General features: G+C 45.4%; 1 protein-coding gene across 5 annotated transcripts in view; it reads left to right on the top strand.

The window, feature by feature from the left end:
- PAM (peptidylglycine alpha-amidating monooxygenase) overlaps positions 1-23,255 on the top strand; it is a 1,271,905-nt gene that overhangs the window by 1,084,835 nt on the left and 163,815 nt on the right. For all 5 annotated transcript variants that reach the window (XM_086960973.1, XM_086960975.1, XM_086960971.1 and 2 more), the window contains 3 exons: positions 5,375-5,491; positions 19,790-19,862; positions 22,791-23,001. In XM_086960973.1, the coding sequence (XP_086817099.1) occupies positions 5,375-5,491; positions 19,790-19,862; positions 22,791-23,001 (401 nt within the window). The remainder of the gene's footprint in view (positions 1-5,374; positions 5,492-19,789; positions 19,863-22,790; positions 23,002-23,255) is intronic.

The raw sequence follows: 23,255 nt of genomic DNA on the forward strand, positions 1-23,255 counted from the left end.
TTGGCATTAAAATGTAATTTCTGCTCCTACGTGTTTCCACACTCCTGCTGTTACTGCACCACGGGTGATTGGCTCCTAAATTTGATACTGATGTTGCATCAATGGTGATTTTACACCTTAATGAAATGTGATATCATACTGATTTACACCCTTTACACCTAACATGATATCTCTCTGTATTGACTATGCACCAAATGTGATTACTAATGTACAGTTCTCCTAAACTGCCACTATCAACCAGTGGCGGCCGCAACAACCAAAGGAAGATGGGGCGGGTGGAGAGTAGGCTCATTGGGGAGGGGGTTAAAAAGAATATTTTTAATTTAAAAAACGTACCTTTAGCCATCGGCTGCATCCATCTTTGGGTCGAGCAACCTCTCCACTTCCTGGTCCCAGCAGCCCCTTGGGGCAGACTCCCATCCAATCCCCATGCTGCGGAGCAGCGCAGGGATTGGCCTGAGCTGGCTAGAAAGATGCTCCGCTCCTGCCGGGGAGTCTCAGGGGTTCCTCCAGCCCAGCGGCTCAATGCAGTTGGGCTTGAGAAACGTAAGTGTGCATGTGTGTTTTGGTCGGCCTGAGACGGCTGGCCAAACACACATTAGCACTTAGTGCACATAGAACTCCTCCTCCCATGCACCCAGCCCGCCCCACCCTATAGCGTTGGCTCAGAGCTGGCAAATGCAAAATAAAACGACATAAGAACATCGTTTTATTTTTCATTTGCTGGCTCTGAGCAGACAGTTGGGCGACGCTCCTCCGCAATTGCAGAGGAGCTGCCACTGCTATCAACCAACCTCCCAATCCAGTACCGGTGCACCAAAACAACAGCACAGAAACTGTCTCTAGACAGAACAACTCGACTATCAGTAGCCATGATTCACACAAGATGTGCGATTACTCACTTCTTACTTAATCACAACTTTACTTTACTACTGACCAAAGCTCAAATCTTTTATCCATTACTCAGGATAAAATGCTGTACATCAAAGTGATCCTGCATGAGATGATACTTAGTCTGCATATCACATTCTCCATTTCTCCCACAGGGAACTTCCTCCCAGGGACTGCTTCCTACCCCAGCAACTTCTTACTCCTCATTTGACACACCTCCTCTTGATAAGCCCAACAATCACTCCAATCACAATGCTTTGGAGCATTTCTCCATGCACAGGATCCCGAATGCCCCCCACGCCCTCACGTATTATGTGATTAGCTCTCCCCACAATACATCTGTTTACCACAAGCCCCAGAGCAAAACATCCTAAACACAATTACTGCCAAATCAACATCAGGAGAATGTCCACATCTCAGCTCAGTGACCCATCGCTTACATACCACATGAGAAATGCCCTTCTGAACTATAGGTCTGCACTCTCTAACGCACCTTCCATATGAGCCGTCATACATGACCCGTTTGCAGTCACGGGAATCTGATACTTCTCACCACCCACACCACTGTCTTACCACCATCATATAACAGCTTCTTCTACAGTAGAGCAGAAACAAACTGGTGGGGATGTTTCCTTTATCCACAAACACTCCTCTAAATCATGATTAACTAAATAAACTCCTCCTTGTTCCAACACCTAAACTACTGAGGCGGATAATTGTATAATAATATCAACTTTCATTTATGTTTTCCTTGATTATAGCACTGATCAATCCTTCCACGGTGAAAAACGCAAACACACCTATACATCCTATTGTACAACCTCCCATTACGGCTTTGGACCGTCAGCACTAGCAATAGGGGCTCTACTCCGTACCAGATTTCCATAAAGAAACACCACATACAAATCCCAATCTCGCTCAAGTTGCACTGGTCAGACCACTTCTTCATTCCTATCAAAATCCTGTCCCTAATGCACCCTCCCCAGGCTGAACTGGAGATGTAAATGGTACTATCAACTGACCTCAAACACTCAGAACAAGCTGGCTGACTTTAATGTGCAAATGCATGCAAAGAAAGGATGCACAAATGGGTCTCACTTCAACATGTATCTTTCTATGCCTATGCCCTCTTCCTGTTTTTTATCCCTGACACTTCTGGTGCTTCTGTTTTTATACCATAAGCACTGCAAGTTTGGGGAATTAAAAATGTGGCATAGACATTGAAGACACTCAAGGTCCAAGCAGATCAATTATACAAATTGTGAACAACCATGTCCTTTTGACTTTCAAGGCTACAATATTGAAGGAAATCATTTTCATAGAAAATTAACTTGCCACGTTTGTTTAAAGCGTCCGTTCCCCATCGGTGCAAAGCTTATTTATTTGAGGCATTGTCGCTAGCTCGATCTGTCGTCTGGAGTTGTTTACAGTAATTGTGTGTCAACAACAAGGGACTGGTGATAAACCACGTCAGTGCGGTGCTGACAGTTTTATTTTCTCCAGTTACCAGCCAGCATCCTCATCAATGGGAGCCCCATGGAGTTATGTGCTCTGCATGGAATGATTGGAATGGCCAATCCATTGTCAATTTTGATATAGTGTATTGCGTCTTTGAACCTTATGTGCTGCTCTTACCCAAAATGGCTCCTAGAGAAACCTCACTTCTGGCGTTTTTTAAGACCGTGCTGAGTGAGGAAGCTTTGGTAGGAGGAAAGACTAGGCTTTGATAAGCAGATAGCGCCCACTATGAACACTATTGTTTTTAGGCGCTCATAGAGCGGAGGAAACAAAGTGTTTGCTTTGTTATCATACCAAAATGATGGTCGTGGAGGGGATCTTGACAGCTAGAGGAAGCTGCTCCAGAGTTGGGGGCTTGGACTGTAATAACCCATCTGTCAACTCACACAGCAAGGGGGTGGTTGTGTGTAGTGTTGGAGGAGTAGAGATACTGTACCATAGATGTATATAGGTCTCGGCCACTCCGGTATGTAACTGTGACAAAGATAATATTGTGAACCCTCCCTCCGTTCCTTTGTAGAGGGCATATTTGCAGGCCCTGCTGTCTTTGCTGGTACTCGGGTCCTCTCTCATGGGCTTTTCACTCTGTCTGGGGGTGCAGGCGGCTTCCTTCCAAAGTCTGTGGTAGCGTGACTGGAAGCGGCAACAGGTTGCTCTGGTTGCCATGGATAGGGGGCGGGGCAAAAAGCTCTGATATGTTCCTTTCGTTGGTTGCTTTGACGGCCTATTGGACAGAGAGTGCGAGGCGCATGCTGGCTCCCCCCTCAGCCTAGCATGAGAGGCAAAGCTTCAAATTAGGGTCTCTCTCTCTCTCTCTCTGTCTCCTGACATGGTGGGCGGGGCCACTGGATGTAAGCATGTTGTTTTCTGTCACGACGCATAAGAATAAGGGGGTTCATAAAGACCGGTTTCTTGGGTATACCCTAGTGGAAAATGTTACATTCCGAAAGGGAAGTTTGAAGGGACTTGGAATCAGGCTCTCAAAGATACACAGGTGTGTCGGCTTTGTGGAATCGGCAAAGAGACTCTTGAACACTTAATACGCATCTGCCCGAGGCTATTGCCTATACGGAGGACATATTTACGCCGCGTGTTTAACCTCTCCCATGCTCGTGATGGAACCGTTCCGTCACAAGCCTCAGGTGGGCTGTGCTGGTGACGGAACGGTTCCGTCACGGCCCCCGCGCCGCGCCTGCGCTAACGTTCTCTAGCACGGGCGGGGCCATGACGGAATCGTTCTGTCACAAGCACAGCTCACCCGCGTGCCGTGACGGAGCGGTTCCGTCACGAGCACAGGACCGCCGCTTGCCCCCCCCCCCCCCGACCCCCTTAGCACTGCGGCGGAATAGCCGCCGCAGTGAAGGGGTTAATAATGCCAAAATAAGAGCAACTACAGAGGCTGTACGCTATTGTTTTAGGCTCACTGTGGAAAGTGCAGTTAGAAAGATAGTTCAGCTTTTAAATGTTTAGATGGCTTTTAATATATGGATATGTATATAGATGCAAAAACAGGTATCATGATCTATGTATGTTTTTATAGGATATCACGCATGGAAATTGTGTGACCTTTTACTCTATTTTAATGCCTGCTTTTTCTCTGTTCTTGTTATCAAATGATTAATGCAATAAAGTATTTTTGCTACTACTAGTGGACACATGAAGAAACTCCTGTTTTTTTCTGTGTCGGGCCTGGGATTCAGGAGCTGCAAGCGAGTCCCTTCTCGGTTATAATAATATACATCTGTTTTATCATGGTGAACAGAGACCGAGGGTGCTAGCAGGCTACGGCCTCCATCTGTGTAACCCCCTAACCCCCACCCAAAAACAGGGCCTGCTCTGGAATTGCCAAAGTCCCATCTCAGCAACCTCTCTGCACAACGCTGCAGCTCCTTGTACAGCCGTTAAACAAATACAAATCTACTGAAACGTGAAATGAATGTATTGCAATCGTAAATTTCTTTACATATAAAAATAGTCTTGTGCTCAGACTGTAAAATACCACTGTTCCAAGGTTATTTCACAATGGAATACAATTAAAAATCGATATTGCTTATTAGGCTTTTTATTTCCATCTCTGAACATAAACAGACAGACCCTCATGTTTTTTTTAACACAATGGGTCTTTATTGAAAGTTCTGGGAATTAGGATTATACCGTTTCCAGGAGACGTGTTTTCTTTAGGTTATTGCGCCACCTGGTGTTGAGTTCTTTGGTGTTGAGTTCTTTTCAATAATTCTATGTTGGCGTAAACAAATATTACCACAGCGTTGTGTGTACATTCATACATAAGTGCACTTCAGTATCTAGTTTTTTCCCGTATCTAATTGACATTAGAAGTTACAAATTAAATTAATGTATTTATTGCACAATTACTTAAAATCATTACAATCAGCGAAAAGACTTCATAATAGAAGACATCTGCATCTGATAAAAGTATTATGTTAAACACAAATATTTAATCAATACAAACGATAAAAGAAACCAGTGGGGTATTAATATGAAGTATTTTAATGTAAAAATCCGCCCTCCTACTTTGTACAGCCTGTGGCAAGATGGAAGTCAGAAATGCTAATTTCTCAGTCTGTGGTTGCTTGTGCATTTATGCAGTAAAAGGGGTTCTTCACCCGCCAAAATATCTTATGATTGACCAGCAGCTAGTAATGCTACTGTCACCTTCATGAATATCACGAATCTCGCTCTCAGGCATACCTCTCACACTCCTCGGCATGAGTCAATGATTCCTCTCCGTTGGCGCAGAGGCGCCTTCGCCTATCATCTCCTCTAATACACTTCTGTGTGTTGTGTGGACAGAAGATTATTTTAGTATCTAGTTTTCCCCGTATCTAATTACTAAAGAAGATACATAAGTGTGTGTTATGAAGACAAGTTTATGATTAATTAACTGTATATTATTGTGTGGCGTATGACACTCCTCCTAAAATGAGTATTTTTTGTTATTTTACAGCTCCTTCGACAGGAAATTTGTGTATCAGATGCGAGGTATAGGACCAATTGAGCAAAGCACTATTCTTGTTGTGGACCCAACCAGCTCTACTGTTCTGCAATCCACTGGGAAGAACATGTAAGAGTTATGCATCATATTATCATACTGTGGGATGGGTAATGGGATTTATTAACAATACATTATTTATATAGGTTAAGTATATCTTCATATATCACATCAGTTTGCAGGTCCAAGTACATGAGAAAAAAGGTGAACATTTACACGTACTGCAATATTTTGTCTACATTTCCAGCTTTCAAAAGAGTTACAGAGAATCCTGGCGAACTTGCATGCGTAAAATATACGTGAGAAGAATTTACACCTGGTGAATACATCCGCATGAATAAATCAAGTGAAAAAACATTGCCCCATTTTTATTCTCGACGAGAAACTTGTTTTTGCCCAAAGAGGACCCCTTACCTTTATGATTTGTGATGTTTTCCTCCCCCATTCCCGCTCTGCCCGGGCACTTTCTCTTCCTTTTAACAGGAACATATTTTCGTGTATTAAAAATGATAAAATTCAACAATACTGCCATATTTTCGGTGTTACTAAATACACTTTCCAAGGTTTAAGCTCCAGGTATGTTGATTCTGGGAGATGCATTTATCCACAATGTCGAGAATGAGGCAAGCGGAGGCGTTCTGTATGCGCTGGAGTCTTCTCTGAAGTTTTGCTGTGGTTCCTGTGTAGAGGGCGTTCCCGTAGTCCAACCTGCTGGTGACGAGGGCTTGGGTGACGGTTCTTCTTGTTTCGGTGGGGATCCATCTGAATATCTTTCGGAGCATGCGCAGGGTGTTGAAGCATGAGGATGAGATGGCGTTGACTTGTTTAGACAGTGTGAGCGTGGAGTCCAAGATGAATCCCAGGTTGCGTGCATGGTTCGTGGGTGTCGGTGCGGTGCTCAGCTCGGTGGGCCACCAGGAGTCGTTCCAGGCAGATGGGGATAGTCCCAGGATGAGGACTTCCGACTTGTCCGAGTTCAGTTTCAGGCGGCGGAGCTTCATCCAGTTTGCGACATCCCTCATTCCTTCCTGTTCCTTCCTTGAGGTTGGTCTTGGCGGTGGCTGGGTCTTTGGTGAGGGAGAGGATCAGCTGGGTGTCTTCAGCATAGGAGAATATGCTGAGGTTGTGTGCGCGGATGATGGCGGCGAGGGGGCTCATGTAGACATTGAAGAGAGTCGGGCTGAGCGAGGAGCCTTGGGGTACACCATTTTTCATTTACCATTTGAGAAGTCTTTATTCGATTATTTCATCTTAAAAGACGTACATACAAAATATACATGATAAAATAACAAATTCATATAAAACCAGTTGTGAACGACATTCTTATAATGGGTACAAAACATTAATTTATTGTAACGTTAAAAAGGTATTAAATCAGTTATAACAGACATTCTTATAATGGGTACATAACAATAATTAGTAATACAATGTAAAAACCAGGAAGACCTAGATCTACAATTAAAAGTCACATTTAAATGTTCAAAGGCAAGCCTAGGACTGGCAGTTTTTTAAATACCTAGTTGTAATCACCCACGCCCATCCAAGGAATTTTGCCACACCGATGACAATAAGAGGGGTTAGGTTGGTTCTTAAGATTCTGCTAGCCTCAATAGCTGAGCGAGTACCCAGGGATCTGCAAACTGGGCTAAGCCATTTGGACCTTGGAGCAGCATACAGTGGGCAAACAAACAAAAAGTGATCAACACTTTCGCTCAGAACTTGACAATGAGGACAACATTCAGACCCACTTGAACTTGGGGTACACCACAGATGATCTCGGTGGACGCGGAGTGGATGGGAGGGAGGGAGTCGGACTCTCTGGGTTCTGCTGGAGAGGAATGATGTGATCCAGTCCAGGACTCTTCCTTGGATCCCTGTGTTGTGGAGGCGAGATCTTAGGGTGCGGTGGCAGACGGTGTCGAAGGCAGCTGGGAGGTCAAGGAGGATGAGGGCGGCTGTTTCCCCGTTGTCGAGCAGGGTCCTGATGTCGTCGGTGGCTGCGATGAGGGCGGTCTCGGTGCTGTGGTTGGCGCGGAATCCTAACTGGGATGGGTCGAGGGAGCCATTTACCTTGAGGAAGGCGGTCAGCTGTTTGTTGAAGGTCTTCTCGATGACTTTCGCTGGGAAGGGAAGAAGGGAGATGGGCCGGAAGTTCTTGAGGTCCTTAGGGTCCGCTGTGGGTTTCTTCAGTAGAGCGTTGATCTCTGCGTGTTTCCAGCTCTCTGGGAAGGTGGCGGTCGAGAAGGAGTTGTTGATGATGTTCCGGAGGTGGGGTGCGATGACGGCGTCTGCTTTGTTGAAGATGTGGTGGGGGCATGAATCGGACGGTGAGCCGGAGTGGATGGTGTTCATGACGTGGGTGGTGTCTTCAATGCTGATGGGGTGTCAGGTGTTGAGGGTGGCGGTGGGGGGTGATGGTTTTGTGGCTGATGGCAGAGTCTGGGCACCGCAGCTGTCGTGTATGTCAGCGATCTTGCGGTGAAAGAAGGTGGCGAGGGCGTCGCAGAGGTCTTGCGATGGTGGAATGTCATTGGAGTTGGGGCTGGGGTTGGAGATTTCTTTCACGATGCTGAAGAGCTCCTTGCTGTTGTGTACATTGTTGTCTAGGCGCTCCTTGAAAGAAGTCTTCTTGGTGGTGCTGATCAGTAGGTGATGTATGCGGGTGGCGTTCTTGAGAGCTGCATGGTTTTCTGCCGTCTGTTCGCGGCGCCAGGTCTTCTCGAGGGTTCGGCAGGATTTCTTTGAGTCCTTGAAATCGTCGGTGAACCAGGTGGCTATTCTGTTGCCGGGCTTGCCAGGAGGGTTCTTCAGTGGTGCGAGGGTGTTGGCGCAGTTGCTGATCCACTGTGTGAGGTTGCGTGTGGCAGCATTGGGGTCAGTTGTGTCGGATGGCGGGTTCTGGCTTAGTGACGTTGTGAGCTGGTCGGTGGTGATTTTTCTCCAGCTTCTGCGTGGGATCTGCTGCGGGTGGGTGTGGGTTGTAGTCTTCTTGAAGGTGAAGTGGATGCAGCTGAGGTCGGTCCAGTGGAGGCCGGTGGTATGGCTGTAGGTGACGTGGTTGCTGGCGGAGAAGATGGGGTAGAGCGAGTGTCTGGCGTAGTGGGTGGGGGTGGTCACCAGTTGTATGAGTCCGAGGTTGGCTAGGTTGTCGAGCAGGGTGGTGGTGTTGTTATTGTTGAAGTTCTCCAGGTTGAAGTTCAGGTCCCCTAGGAGGATGTAGTCTACGGAGGCGAGGGAGTGCGGGCTGATGAAGTCGGCGATGGCTTCGCTGAATTGTGTACGTGGGCCCGGGGGTCTGTAGATGAGGGTTCCTCTGAGGGTGATCTTTGGGTCGGTGTGGATCTGGAAGTGTAGGTGTTTGGAGGTGGTGAGGGTTTCCTCAGTGTTGGTTGAGACGCTGATGGTGTTCCTGTGGATGATGGCTATTCCTCTTCCGGTTTTGTAAGTGTGGGCTTTCCGGGTGATCTTGTAGCCGTCCGGGATGGCTATGGCAATGTCTGGGGCTAAGGAGGCATTCATCCAGGTCTCCGTGAGGAAGGCGATGTCCGGAGCTGTAGTGTCGAAGAGGTCCCAGAGTTCGACGGCGTGCTTGTGGACGGAGCGGGTGTTGAGCAGGATGCACTTGAGGTGGTTGTTGTTGCCTGGTGCTGAGGGTGGGGTGAAGGTCCGGAGGCAGGTGAAGTTGCATTCTCGGCAGGAGAATGGTCCGTGGGTGCGCTTCGGGGTGCCTCGGTAGCAGGTGGATGATCGGCCGGTGTTGAGGGCGTGGAGGGTGGCAGTGTGGTATCTCAGTCGCGTTTCTTGGCAATGGCGGGGGCCTTCCCATTCTATCCTACGGGCAAGATGGCCTTTCAACAGTGAAAAACGAAATGGGGATTATTTCACTGTCAGGACATGGCACACACCTTAGTACTTGTCCTACCTTTCACATGCACAGCACCCTGTCCAGGGGATACCCTAGACCTACCATAGGGGTGTCTGATGTACACAGAAAGGGAAGGGTAAGGTCTGGAAAGTGAATGCACCTGACAGAACAACATGGCAGTGTAACAAACTTAGTGCAGGCCCTGCAATGGCAGGCCTGAGTTCCCTTTTTAGGGCTACTTGTGTGGGTGGCACAAATAGTGCTGCAGGCGCACTAGTAGCAGTTGCATTACCAGCCCTGGCACACACAGTGCACTTTACTAAGGTCTTCACTTTGTAAGGCAAACATACCAATCATGGACAACCAATTACCATTGCTTTATACAGGGAAAACCTACACATTGACACTGTTTAGCAGTGGCAAAGTGTCCAAAGCATCTAAGTTGGCTACACTATGTCAGAAAAAGGTCTAGGGGGAAAGCAAAAAGTTTAGGGGCTTTAGCCAAAAAGGGCCAAGTCCTACATATCCTTATCTACATTTTGTGTAGCTTGAGTATTTGCTGCTATTTCGTTTACATATCCCACTGTATACCGTTTACTCTTTTTACCTTTACCATATATTTGTTTCTACTCTCTATGTACCTCATATTATTGTTGTGATGCCTACTCTGTAAAGCGTTCTGATACCTTCGGGTCAAGGTCGTGCTATATATCACTGATAAACAAATAAAGAAAGAAAGAGAAGAAGAAGGAAAGAAATGAGAGCGGGAAGGCAAACGTGAAAGATGACGAAAAGAAAGAAAGTAGGAAAGAAAGGTAATGAAAGGTCAGTTAAGTTGACAAGATTTATGGAGCACACTGATTAGATTATATTCAGTGTTCATGTGAGATGATGTGAAATCGCAGAGTCAGACAAACAAGGCCTCTCTGAAAGGAATTTACGGCAGCATTAGCAGGAGATGGGATCCAATAAAGCTGGAATGAGCCGTTTTCTCACATGACAAGTGCTCTGCTATCACACCAGACTCTAAACACAAAGATAACACTAAAGTAATTATAAAGTAAAAACAAAAATAAAACTCTGCCTGCCTTGTGTGTAAATGTTTCTTTTTGAGAAAGAGTAAATTGCAGTCATTCAAAGTGATAACCAGTAGCTTAATTAGGCCAAACATTGCCTTATGCTGTGGTGGGTGAAGCAAAATGTGAATGACATAACCACAGACGAATGAAGAGAGGTGGCTGAAAGCCCCTTCAAGTATATTGTACATAGAATGTTAGTAAAATCAAATTTTTTTGCTAACGCCAGACCTAAAACATTGCACTGAAGGTTAATGCTACATACAGAGCTGCCAAATGGAAATTGCTAGAACTCAGTTAAAAGGGGTTAAAGAAGCGCAGTCAGGGAAAATCTCAGGAGCTTATTCACAAATGCATGTATAAAGTAGCACTCCTGTAGTATTGTTATATGTACTCTTCGAGGCATTTGTGAATTGGCCTCAAATATCTAGAATGGGAAGAAATCTGGACTGTTTAGGCGATTTTCAAATTTAGTTAATACAAACAGAAAAGGTTGTGTCCTCTTTGCACTTTTACCAATAGGGAGTTGGGCATTTATTGGGACAATTTTTAATGACATGTAAGAACACATAAGTGCTTGTACAGTATTACTTCTCGTAGGCATGGATGCTTTTGTAAATAGGGTCACCATTCAATCACTCAATAAGGGGTTTATAAAGCACGCTTTTCACCCGTGAGGGTTTCAAGGTGCTAGGTGGGGGAAGGCGCCGGCTGGTGCAGCTCCGGATCAGTTGAAAAGCCAGGTCTTGTGGCTCTTCCTGAAGGTGTACAGAGTGGGAGCGCTTCTGATGTTGGTGGGGAGCTCATTCCAGGTTTTTGCTGCAACGTAGGAGAAGGCTCTTCCACTTGCTCTGGTTCTCCGGATGCCCTGGGTCTCTGCCAAGGCGAGGTTGGCGGAGCGGAGGTTCCTTTTGGGTACGTGGAAGGAGACTCTTTTGTTGAGGTATTTCGGTCCGATGTTGTGGAGGGATTTGTAGGCGTGGATGAGTAGCTTGAAGGTTACTCTCTTCTCGATGGGGGAGCCAGTGGAGGTCTTGTATGAGTTGGGTCATGTGCTCGTGTCTTGGGGTTCAGAGGATGAGTCTAGCTGCGGTGTTCTGGATAGTTTGGAGCTTGTGTAGCAGGGTTTTGTTGATTGTGGCGTAGAGAGCGTTACCATAGTCCAGTCTGCTAGTTATGAGTGTGTGAGTGTAAGTAAATTCTTTATTGTTTAGTTAATTAAAACCATTACAATATATAAAATGCCACAGTGTTTAAAAAGCAAGACATTGACACTACTGTATAAAAATAAAATCTGTAAAATCAGATGTCCAACTTGCTTAAGGATATGCTTGTTGTGGGCCCTGGTTCAACCACAATAAAAGGAGTTCTTGTATCAAGATCAAGGGCCCGATGTAGGAGCCCTAATACCGGTCGGAAACAGCCGATTTCGGTCGTTTCCGACCGGTATTAGGGTTTTCTAATGTAGGAGCATGCTTTACAGAATCTGTATTTTACCGAATCTGTATTTACAGATTCGGTAAAATTACCGAATCGGTAAATACAGACTCGGTAAAAATACTGATTCTGTAAAAGCACATGTAGGTAGCACATCTTTGAGTGCCGCAGGCCTTTCAGATTCGGTATTTTACCACCAAATCCAATTGGGTGGTAAAATACCGAATCCAGGTGTGCATGCACATCTGTGCATGCACACCTGTGCAATGTGACACAGAGACATGCCCTTAGGGCATGTCTGTGTGCCACATGGCACACAAGTCCGGAATTGGGGTGCCAGAGGGTGTCAAAGTATTTACAACAAGGGGTGGTGAGGGACAGAGTCTCTGAATTAAGCAGAAATCTCTCACCCAGTCAAGAGATCAGGGCTAGATCCAACACCGTTTTTTAGCTCACTGCACCATCCCAGTTTCAGAACCTGGCTGTATGCAAATTAGTCTGTTCCTGTCCCAGTGCATGATGGGAACAGGGCAAACCAAACTACAAAAGCCAATTCTTACACTGGGAAGGAAACAAGCTCCCGGGGACCGGTTTCTGGCATTACAGCCGTCTTCGGCCCGGTTTGCTTGAATCCTGATGGTGCAATGAGCAAGGGTCTCACATCTGAGAATACCCTTCCACGCTTAGGGTGGACAAAAATATTTAGAACAAGGGGTGATGAGGGACAGAGTCTCTGAATTAAGCAGAAATCTCTCACCCAGTCAAGAGATCAGGGCTAGATCCAACACCGTTTTTTAGCTCACTGCACCATCCCAGTTTCAGAACCTGGCTGTATGCAAATTAGTCTGTTCCTGTCCCAGTGCATGATGGGAACAGGGCAAACCAAACTACAAAAGCCAATTCTTACACTGGGAAGGAAACAAGCTCCCGGGGACCGGTTTCTGGCATTACAGCCGTCTTCGGCCCGGTTTGCTTGAATCCTGATGGTGCAATGAGCAAGGGTCTCACATCTGAGAATACCCTTCCACGCTTAGGGTGGACAAAAATATTTACAACAAGGGGTGGTGAGGGACAGAGTCTCTGAATTAAGCAGAAATCTCTCACCCAGTCAAGAGATCAGGGCTAGATCCAACACCGTTTTTTAATTCAGACACTCTGTTCATCACCACCCCCTTTTCTAAATCGTTTTTGGCCACTATAGGTGTGGCAGGGTATACTCAGACATGAGTCCCTTTCTCACTGCTCCATCAGGATTCAAGCAAGCCGGGCCGAAGAAGGCTGAAATGCCAGAAACCGGTCCCCGGTAGCTTGTCTCCTTTCTGGTGAAGAATTGGCTTGGTAGTTTAGTCTGCCCTGTTCCCATGATGCACTGGGCCAGGGACAGACTGATTTGCATATAGCCAGGTTCTGAGCTGGGATGGGGCAGTGAGATAAATAACGGTGATGGATCAAGCCCTGATCTTTGGACTGGGTAAGAGTGGTCTGTTTAACTCAGACACTCTGTTCATCACCACCCCCTTTTCTAAATAGAGGGTGTCAAAGTGACACCCCCTGCACCCTTGCAAAAATCGGATTTTACCGAATCGGTAAATACCAATTCGGTATTCACCATTGACTCCTATGGGCTTCAAGGCCCATAGGAATCAATGGGGGATACCGATTCTGCATTTACCGAATCGGTAAATACCGAATCTTACAGATTCGGTATTTACCGATTCTGAAATACCTACATGTGCCCCCCTCTATTTTACCACTTCTTAAATACCGAATCGGTAAAATTCGGTATTTTAGAAGTGGTAAAATAGAATTACCTACATCTAGCCCCAAGTCTTTGCCAAAAGGCCTCGCTTTTTTTCGAAATTGGTGATGAATTTGACTGTTCTGCAGATCAATTGTGGATCCACTGAGCATAGGATTTGAACAATCGCTGACCGACAGGTACGTACTCCGTGTTCATTGAACTTGGCTTTTAGCCAGCACCGACGAGCTTGGTTCACGGCTGAACAAATGCCTGAGTGTGTGAGTGACAGTTTTTCTGCATTCGGGGGGAGGGGGATCCACTTGAAAGTCTTGCGAAGGATGCAGAGGGAGTTGAAACAGGTGGAGGGGACGGCATAAATTAGCAGACCCGTGTAGGTATGTTCAAATAATATCTGGGTAGAATTGCAGTTTTTCTCCTGACCATCAACGTTGTCGCTCAGACATACACTACAAGCTTCACCTTTTACTATCACACCCATGGATTGAGCATTAAATGTGTATTGTGAATCTTTGGCAGATGGTGGTAGCCGGCTTGAACTATTTCTGGATTATATTTAACTGTTCTTCCAACATTGGCGCTGTGGTCGCATTCAGTAACAGCCCCTGTGGCTCTGTAGTGTCTACATTTAACCCCACGTGGACTGTGTCAACTGCACTAGGGATCCGGGAAGTGTCCAGCTTCAACGTTTAATTTGATTCCTGTAAAATACCCCCAGTTTCATACTAGAGAACATAATAACTTTCTGTAGGAGCTGGACAGCAGTGTATAGTGTTTGATGGCGGAGTCTTTTTCAGGCGCGCAGAAGGGTTTGCTGTGTATGAGCTGTGCGCTTCGTAAGAAGGCAGATTGCAGGGCAGTGATGCCTGCTCCATCTGTCAGCGATCTCAAGGCAGGCAGCATGACTCACCTGGCAAGTCTTACCCTTCCAGATCAGATCAGGGGGAGGATGCAACAATTATGGATCATTAGGTGATGAAAAATGACGAGTGGCTCAATGACATGAGAGATTACCTGCTGAGAGACCATTTTTCATATTTCGCACAAACTTAATGACGCTGCTGTCATCACCTTCTCGTTTTCCTAAAATGATAACGAAGCCTAAATGCATATGATTGAATGTTTCACTGCCCGCGTCTCTACGTTTGGATACAAGCTATAAACCGGTCTGCTGTAGAGGCTCATATACTTCACCGTCCACAGTGCCTACTGGAAGCGCTCCTCCTCTTCCTCGAGTAATTCTTTGGTTTCTGTATCTGCCATTATTCAGAAACACCCTTTGTGAAATGAATTAACATCGTCCAGAAGGTTTCAGGACTTCTGACTGCAGGAAGTTCACCACACAGAGGAGGGCAGTAGCTCCCGGATAATGATGTCTCTGCCCATTGGTTTATTTTCTTTATGCAAGGAACCCACGTCACCCGTGCATGCCTCGTGTTACCCATTTTTTACCTACTGCTTTCTTCTCACATACTTTTTTTTTTTTTGCTCTGTGACCTTTAATCCAGAACTTCACAGGGAATGCATTCAGGTTAGACGGGGATGACGAGTACGCTGCAACCTGGACACAATTCGGTGATAGGTTCCTGTGGCCCAGCTCAATGTTAAAGCCAGATTTTTCCTCACTGCCTCTATTTTTTATTTAAGTTTTTCATTTTTTAAATTTAATGTTGGTGAGCCTATGGCCTTGCCTCATCCATGTGTGTGTGTGCTTGTGTGTGTATATATATATATATATATTTAAATATCTTTATATTTAAATTTCTTTATTGGGAAACTATGCATAGTATAAACTGAGAGTACTTAGCATCCACTAGTAGTGGATTGGGATTTTTTTAAATGTAAGAGAATGAAGGGTTTGAAACCTCCAGCATAAAAAACGCACCCCTTTAAGAAATCTCAGCAAAATGCTCTACATGAAAAATATTTCTAACAAACTAAATCCCACAGTTAATGGCAAAAGTTTAGTAGGGACCCCACAAAATTACTTAACACGCCTAATTTCTTCATGTCTCACCACGAGACACATATTTGGTTTCAGAAAAACTGGAACCCTCTCCAGTCCACTCTTTACTTTTCTGCCTCTTCAATGACCATTGCCTGTGGTTATTAATATACTTTTCTTGTCCTCTGCTGCAGCATCTCAAGCTTTCATTCCCCAACGCAGTGCTTCACTGAAGAGCTTGTGCCACTTGACCAGGGCCAAGAAGTGTAGGGAGGGCAGAAAAACAGCACAACAGAAGCTAGTTGAGATTTTCCCAATACTAAAAGAATTACGGTGGAGCACAACATAAAGGGCCCTTGTGCAGCCCTCGGGTACTGGCTAACCTATGAATATCGATAGGCTGTTGGCAATGCTCTCTTTTGAGGACCAGCGTTAAAAGAGCCACTGTGAACCAGAGGAGCTAGAGTTTTGTACAACAGGCAGGACTCTGGCAGATTACATTAGGAGTTGTCTGAAATTACTAACTTTGATTTTTAATGTTCGAGTTCCATCACTGTGTTACCTAGGATAGTTGAAGGAGGCATTAGAGGAAACATGATCTGTATCACTCTTGGGCTCCGATTACAACTTGTGCACTGCGGAGTTTACGTGCGGAATTCGATTCCAAACAATTATCAGTGGTCTAGCGTTCCTGCCCCCACACTGAAAGGATCCAGCCAGTAAAATCACTATCGGAGAGGGCTGCTGGGAGTCTGGGAATACCCTGTTACCTGTCCCCAGCACCATTTTTTGCTAAGGAACCGGGTGCATGTGAGAGAGCGCAATTTGAATGAAAATTATGTCTGCATCATATTTACAAGCCTGTAGCGTAAATGTAACTTAAGGAGTGAGGAAATGTATCTGTATTTACTCTAGAGTGTTTATTAGGATTAGAAAAGCCGTATAGAGAGTGGGCTAATGTAGAAATGTGTGGAAATGCTTAGAAATATTAAAAGCGTTAAATAAGATTCCATGTATGTAGTTACTAAACGGAGAAAGAGATGAAATGTAAAATGAAGAACCGTGCAGACCACATGGCACTGTGTAAGAACGAAATATACCATTGTATCTTTCATATAGCATGGATTCGATATTATTCAATGATTTGCTTACTTATATATGTGTGTTAAGGCAATATTTTTATAGAAGTGTACTGTATAACTTTAGTTTAGTGTGTTAACATATTATAAACTGAAGAAATAAGAGTTCACCGAGTGCAGACCACTGCATATAATTTAGTGGGCTTGGAGAGATAGTGGGATAGCTTTGATCTGCACGTGTGAGCCAAGAGTCAAAAGTCTCGTTAAATTAAATTGCCAATGCTGGTCGAAGTTTTACGGCCTAGTAAGATAAGGGGAGCCTGGAATTTGGGGCCCTGTTTCGAAGTGTCTGTTTGCAGGTGCGAGGGGGGTAACAATCACAAACCTGATGAATAGAGCTCTGTTTGAGGAGATAGGCTCTGGTCCGGAGGAGTCAACCGGAATGTCATGGGGGTACCAGCACGATGGAGACGGCGCCTGGGAAGCAAGGTCAACTTAACAGAAGACTCAAAGAAACGAAACTATGGAAAAAACCAGAAGCAAGACCACGTGAAATGTATACGTGGTGGGCGTCTCAAAGGGGCGTTCCACCCATACTGTGATTTTGTATTAGGGACAGCACCCCGGGGAGGAGAGAGAGCAGATGGCCTGAGGACCCTTAGAGAGCGGATGGGTAGGCAGAAAGGGTACTGCTACGCGACATAGGTTTCCATCTGAGACTAAGAGAGTTTGAGCTTCTTCGGAAGTCCAACTGCTGACACCTTTTTAGGTAAAGAATTTGCTAAGTAGGGATGTCATCTAGCATAGTGTAGGGACAGTTTAACCTGTTTCATTTCTTTCTGTAAATGACGCTTTCAGATTCACCTTGTGTCAATGATATTCAACTTATTGATTTTAGAATTGGTTTTGATTGTTTTCTTTTGTCGATTGAGGTTCCTTAGAGAGTTCATGTTCCTTCTTGTACCTGTATACCTGTTGAACCTTATATTGAGGGGTTTGTATTTGCAACTGATTTTGGTTTTATAATAAACCTTTTAAACTTTCCCAGTCGTAAGTGGTTCTTTAGAGTTGCGTCAGTTTATGGGTTTGATTTCACCTATGTGGGTTTGCCTTTTACTCAATGACAGTCAATAACCGATCCAAAAAGGGACAAATGAGATAGGTATCAAGGAGATCAGATAAGCGATCAAAATCTCATTCCCGCACATGTAATGTGTCCCCCATCAAACACCATCCTCCCCTAACTTCTCCCATGCCTCCACCACCATTAAGTAGGAGTGCTTGCAGACATGTAACCCCGGCACCCCCCTTACCCAATAGTGCTTTTGGACATGTAACCCCTGCACCCCCCCTTACCCAAAAGTCCTGTCGGACATGTAACCCCTGCAACTCCCCCCTACCTAGGAGTGCTTGCGGAAGTGTAACCCCTGCAAACCCTTCCTTACCCAGGAGTGCTTGAAGACATGTAAACTCTGCTCCCCCCTCTCCCAGGAGTGCTTGCAGACATGTAACCCCTGCTCCCCCTCGCCCAGGAGTGCTTTCAGACATATAACCCTTGCACCCCTCTTTACCCCGGATAGCTTGCAGATATGACACCCCTGCACCCCCTCACCCAGAAGTTCTTACAGACATGTAACCCCTGCACCCACCTTACTGAGGAGTGTTTGCAGACATGTAGCCCCTGCACCCCCTTACTGAGAGGTGCTTGCAGACATGTAACCATTGCTCCTCTCTCACCCATGAGTGCTTGTAGACATATAACCCCTGCACTCCCTTACCGAGGCATATGCAGCCTACATAGAGAAAATGCAGAGTGCGTCTGACTGGTTTGGTCTGTCCTGAGGCCGACCAAACAGTCAGCGTCCACAACAAGGGGCTAGCCACTCCTCCCCTGCCCTCGAGCAGGACCGCCCACCCCCAACCAAACCCTGCCTTCTGTTTTCTCGCAGTGCGGGAAGCAGAAACATTAAATGGTATTTAAAATACCATTTTATGTTTCTGTTTCTCTCGCACTGCGAGAAAGCAGGGAGCGACGCTCCTCGGCCCCCTTGGAGGAGCCGCCCCTGCCCCTTACCCAGTAGTGCTTGCAGGCATGTAATCCCTCCTCCCCCATACCCGCAAGTGCTTGCGGACATGTATCCCCTGCAGCTGCCCTTAACCAGGAGTACTTGCAGACATGTAACCCCTGCTCCTCCTTCACCCAGGAGTGCTTGCAGACATGTACCCTTGCACCCCCTTACCCAGGAGAGCTTTCAGACATGTAACTCCTGCACCCCCATTACTGAGGAGGGCTTGCAGACATGTAACCCCTGCTCCCCCCTCTCACCCTGGAGTGCTTGCAGACATGTAACCCCTGCTCCACCTTCACCCAGTAGTGCTTGCAGACCTGTAACTCTTTCACCCCCTTACTGAGGAGTTCTTGCAGATATGGAACCCCTGCACCCCCTCACCCAGTAGAACTTGAAGACATGTAACCCCAGCTCCCCCTCACCCAGGAGTGCTTGCAGATATGTAACCACCGCTCCTCTCACTGTGGCAGAAGCGCTTGATGCTGAATCCAGAGTGCGGGTCTGAGTACCAGTTATGCGGCCTGCATATCACTTACAATAGCGATGAAGAGGGCACAAGAAGTATTAGTGGGGTCTGAACTAATGAGAGCACCAGGTCAGCATTGAAGCTCTGTACTACTGCACTTTACAATACTCCGCTTATAATAACCCCACCCCAGCGGCAAAGGTGGTCATGGTCAGACCCCAAGCTTCAATGTGTGCCTGCCTCTGCACTCAAGGTGCCTGCCAGCTTGTGCCCAGGCCGCACACCTTAACATGTTGAAATTGAAACAACCTGGGAGTGAAATGTTTGGGTAAAGTGAGAGAGTTTCAGTTTGAGGATCTCAGCCTTTGACTATGGATATTCAGAATCATAGTGAGCAGAACACACCCAGGCTCTTTCATCATCTGCTTCTAATGGGCCAAAAGTGTTTGAAATACAGACTTACTTTTGGTCATAGACCAATATCAAGCTTTCAGTGAAAGTTTAATTTTAGGAAATGCGACCAATGTAATCAACATGTCAATCACTTAAGCACAACTGAAGATTTAATTGTGTACAGGATGCCACAAAATACCATCTACCTAGTTGAGTGTTCGAGCGAAAACCTTCCCATTAACATTGGTACTAATACTGTTGTTGTTTTTTATGTGTTTCAGGTTTTATTTGCCACATGGCCTAACTGTTGACAAGGACGGCAATTACTGGGTCACTGATGTGGCTCTGCATCAGGTAGGTTCTTTAAATAAAACCCTTCTGTATGGACCTGGCAAAGCCAGAGGAACTCCTAGCGCAGCCAATGGGAATGATCACCTCCTTCACTCCGCGTGCGCAGAAAGCCAATAATCTAGAGCTCACACTGGGTTGGTAAACACGTCAACAGCAGTAGAAAAGATGTACTTTTGGGGTGCAAGGATGATAGTAGAAGCTTTAGAAAGGCAATCAATGAGAGAGAGAGAGAGAGAGAGAGAGAGAGTGAAACCATCTGAAATCCTGAAGCTAAGGAAGCAAATCATAGCGTTGCTGCTACTGAAGCAAGATGCAATAATGAGCAGGAGTGGGATATGTTGTCCCAGTGCATAAGAAACTCATAAGGACAAGAAATGTAGTGCTGTAGGTATTATGATAAATGAAGTTCAGGGACGTTTTGCTGCCCTGTAGTGGCCACAGACACCACTACTGTAGACACGTTGTTGTGTTTTTTACTGACCAGTGCCCTGGAGAGGAGCTGTAAAGAATTCAATTAAACCAATTCTAGGAAAATGGCTATCAAAGTCGATCTACTGCTTATGTAATATCTTAACCATTCTGCACTTAACAAGACATGCTGTCCAAAAATCTAAGTTAGGATATGCACAGGAGAATAATTGACCTTGATCCCTGGCTGGCAGGGATGGGGGTACTGTGCCCTAAAGGGCCCCTGAGGACAAGGGCAGTACCAAACAGTAAGCCTGTGATAGGCACCTTCATGGCCGCGTTCAAGAGCTGTGGTTTAGTCTGAGAAATCATCCTGAGAGCTCGCTGCATGGTCAGGACTCAGGAGGGAATTTGTAATTACAGAAGGTGCTTTTCGGTCCCTATTGTAATATCAGAGTGCGTCTCTCAGTCATTGGTGCTCAGCGCAAACCTTTGATAATCCAACCTCCAGGTGTCAAAAGGAGCATCCCACTGGCATATTTGAAACATAAGGAAGTAAATGAAGGGAATGCATTGGAGAGTGAAGGGGACATAGAAGAAAATGTATATAGAGGACGGAGACTGTAATTCAAAGGTACATGCTGAATGTCAAAGGGTCGGAGTGTGTAAAAAACTGATAATTAAAAATCGAGTTATTGAGCCAAATACGTTTGTTGGGAGTTTACAATGGAAAGGTGATAGAAAAGTAATACATATCCACAGCTGAATGGTAGATTTGCTAAATAATGGGGAGGCTGTAAACTTAATTATACAAGCTAATGTTTAGAAGTTGCTAGCACAAATTCTAGGATACTTCAAGTTTTTGCAGAGGTATTCATAAAAATATGCATGTAGTTCTTCAGCCAAGCCCTGCTTATCTATTTTAAGGAAAAAAGCCCCAGCATAGTTACAAAATTAGAAACCAGGAAGCTAAGGACCTCCTTGGCTGTGCTTAAAATGTTATTTCCAGCTGCGGAGTCTCTGGTGTATTTTAAGAGCCTGGAGACAGTGTCGCATTGACATGAAGAAAATGTCATTGATTGCTCCCTCAAAACTAGTTTCTGAAAGCTCTAGACGCTCTGGAGTAGTTTCATAAATTGGGACTGCGGTTCTTAAATAGGAGATTACAGAATAAGACGTTTCAGGAGTATAACCAGAACCTTTACCTTTGCATAAACCTTTGCATAAACAGCGATAAGTGAAGGGGCACGCTTTTCAATAAGAATGGTTGTTGCTGTTTTATTAACATGCAAAGCCAATAGGTCTCACTTTCAACCACCTAGCTGTTGGCTTTCCAATTGTTCATACAAGCATGTGAACGCATGCATCAAGATATAATGGGTTTCCTATTAAAGGAAACACATTACAAGATGGCTGTCTATCACCATGCTGTATGCGTGCCCCATAATCCAGGGGTGAGCATGCAGTGTGTAGCTAGCGTCCTGACACGTGCATGCTCTTGTGTCATGATGCTGCTACTGTTTGTTTTATTTACTATTTTCAGATGGAATCCTGGAGTTGTAAATTAAAAAACAGAGTAAAATGCGCAGGAAAGCACATTTTGAGACAGGAGAGGCCTGACAGTAAATTGCAGACAGAGGGCCCTCGATAAAGAAAATAATGAAAATCAGAAGAAGTAAAAAATGGACGCTGTGATAAAGATGGTGGGGAAGGGTGGCCTTGGAGAAGTAAACACCACCAAGCGGTGGGGGAAAGTGGTGCATGCGGTGGGGGGAGGGCGGGCTACAACAGAGGAGCTATTGTTTTAAAATAAACAAATACAAAATTAAATCCGGGAGGAGCATTATAAACAGCGTACCAGTTTAGGAGGCAGTGGCGAGAATGTGAACAATATAGAAGCCGCACATGGGTGGGGGATCAAGAAAAAAGTAGCACATTGAGAGACAGCAAGAACACATGGGCACGCCCATAGAGTGCTGAAAATAAAAAAGGTTCTCTGAATGGAAGGGTACAAGTCAATCAATCAGAACAATGTAAAACCGGAATGCTCCTGAGTGAGACAAACACAGGAATAGGAAGGAAAGCCAACGAATCAACATCAGGTTAGTGAGACAGACTCCAAAGACCATGAGGAAGTGGTTGACCCAAAGTGCACTCCCTATTTTCTGCAAACAACAGGTCTGGCTTACAAAAAGCTGATGCTCTCTGTAGGGACTGCTTGGGAGTTGGGGTTTTGGGTGTGGGTGGGTGTGTTTTTTTTTTTGGGAGTTTGTAATCCTCGTCTTGTCAAGTCAGTTGAAGTTTCCAAGTGACTGTGAGCTGGAAAAGAAAGTTTATATTGCATTGGTGTTTTAATGAATTAATACTTCCAAAAATTACTTTTTATATACATTGTTTAAAATAATTTTCTAATTTTATAGATGGCTTGACAATACTTTGTATTATTCAGTTAATCACATGTTAGATGTTCATACCTACATTTCACCATGATTCAGAAAATGTTTATTTTATTTTCTAATGCAGGTGTTTAAACTGGGAGCCCAGGGAGGGGACTCTCCTCTTCTAGTCCTAGGAAAGGCTTTCCAGCCAGGAAGTGACAAAAGCCACTTCTGTCAACCTACTGATGTAGCTGTTGATCCAGCAACTGGCAACTTTTATGTTTCCGATGGATACTGCAACAGCCGCATCATGCAGTTCTCACCCCTGGGGAAGTTCCTCTTGCAGTGGGGAGAAGGTAAGGCTGTAACTCTGCCCTCTGTGCTGGTAGTGATTATATTTGTACATTGGGAAGGCGTGGTTTTCTTTCACTCGGTGTTTGAGCAGTAATTTTCAGCACCTGCAATACTTGAGTGTTCTTGTTATAGGGTGTCTCCAGGTCAGTATTTATTCTCGCGCCTTTCCTCGCTATCGGATCCTTAGCTTGTAGAAGAAAGAAAGTCAGAAGTTAAGTATACTCCCATAAATTTTCTCCCGGAATAGGAATGGAAT

Source organism: Lissotriton vulgaris, chromosome 3_1 (genome assembly GCF_964263255.1).
Source record: "Lissotriton vulgaris chromosome 3_1, aLisVul1.2, whole genome shotgun sequence".
NCBI classification, from domain to species: Eukaryota; Metazoa; Chordata; class Amphibia; order Caudata; family Salamandridae; genus Lissotriton; species Lissotriton vulgaris.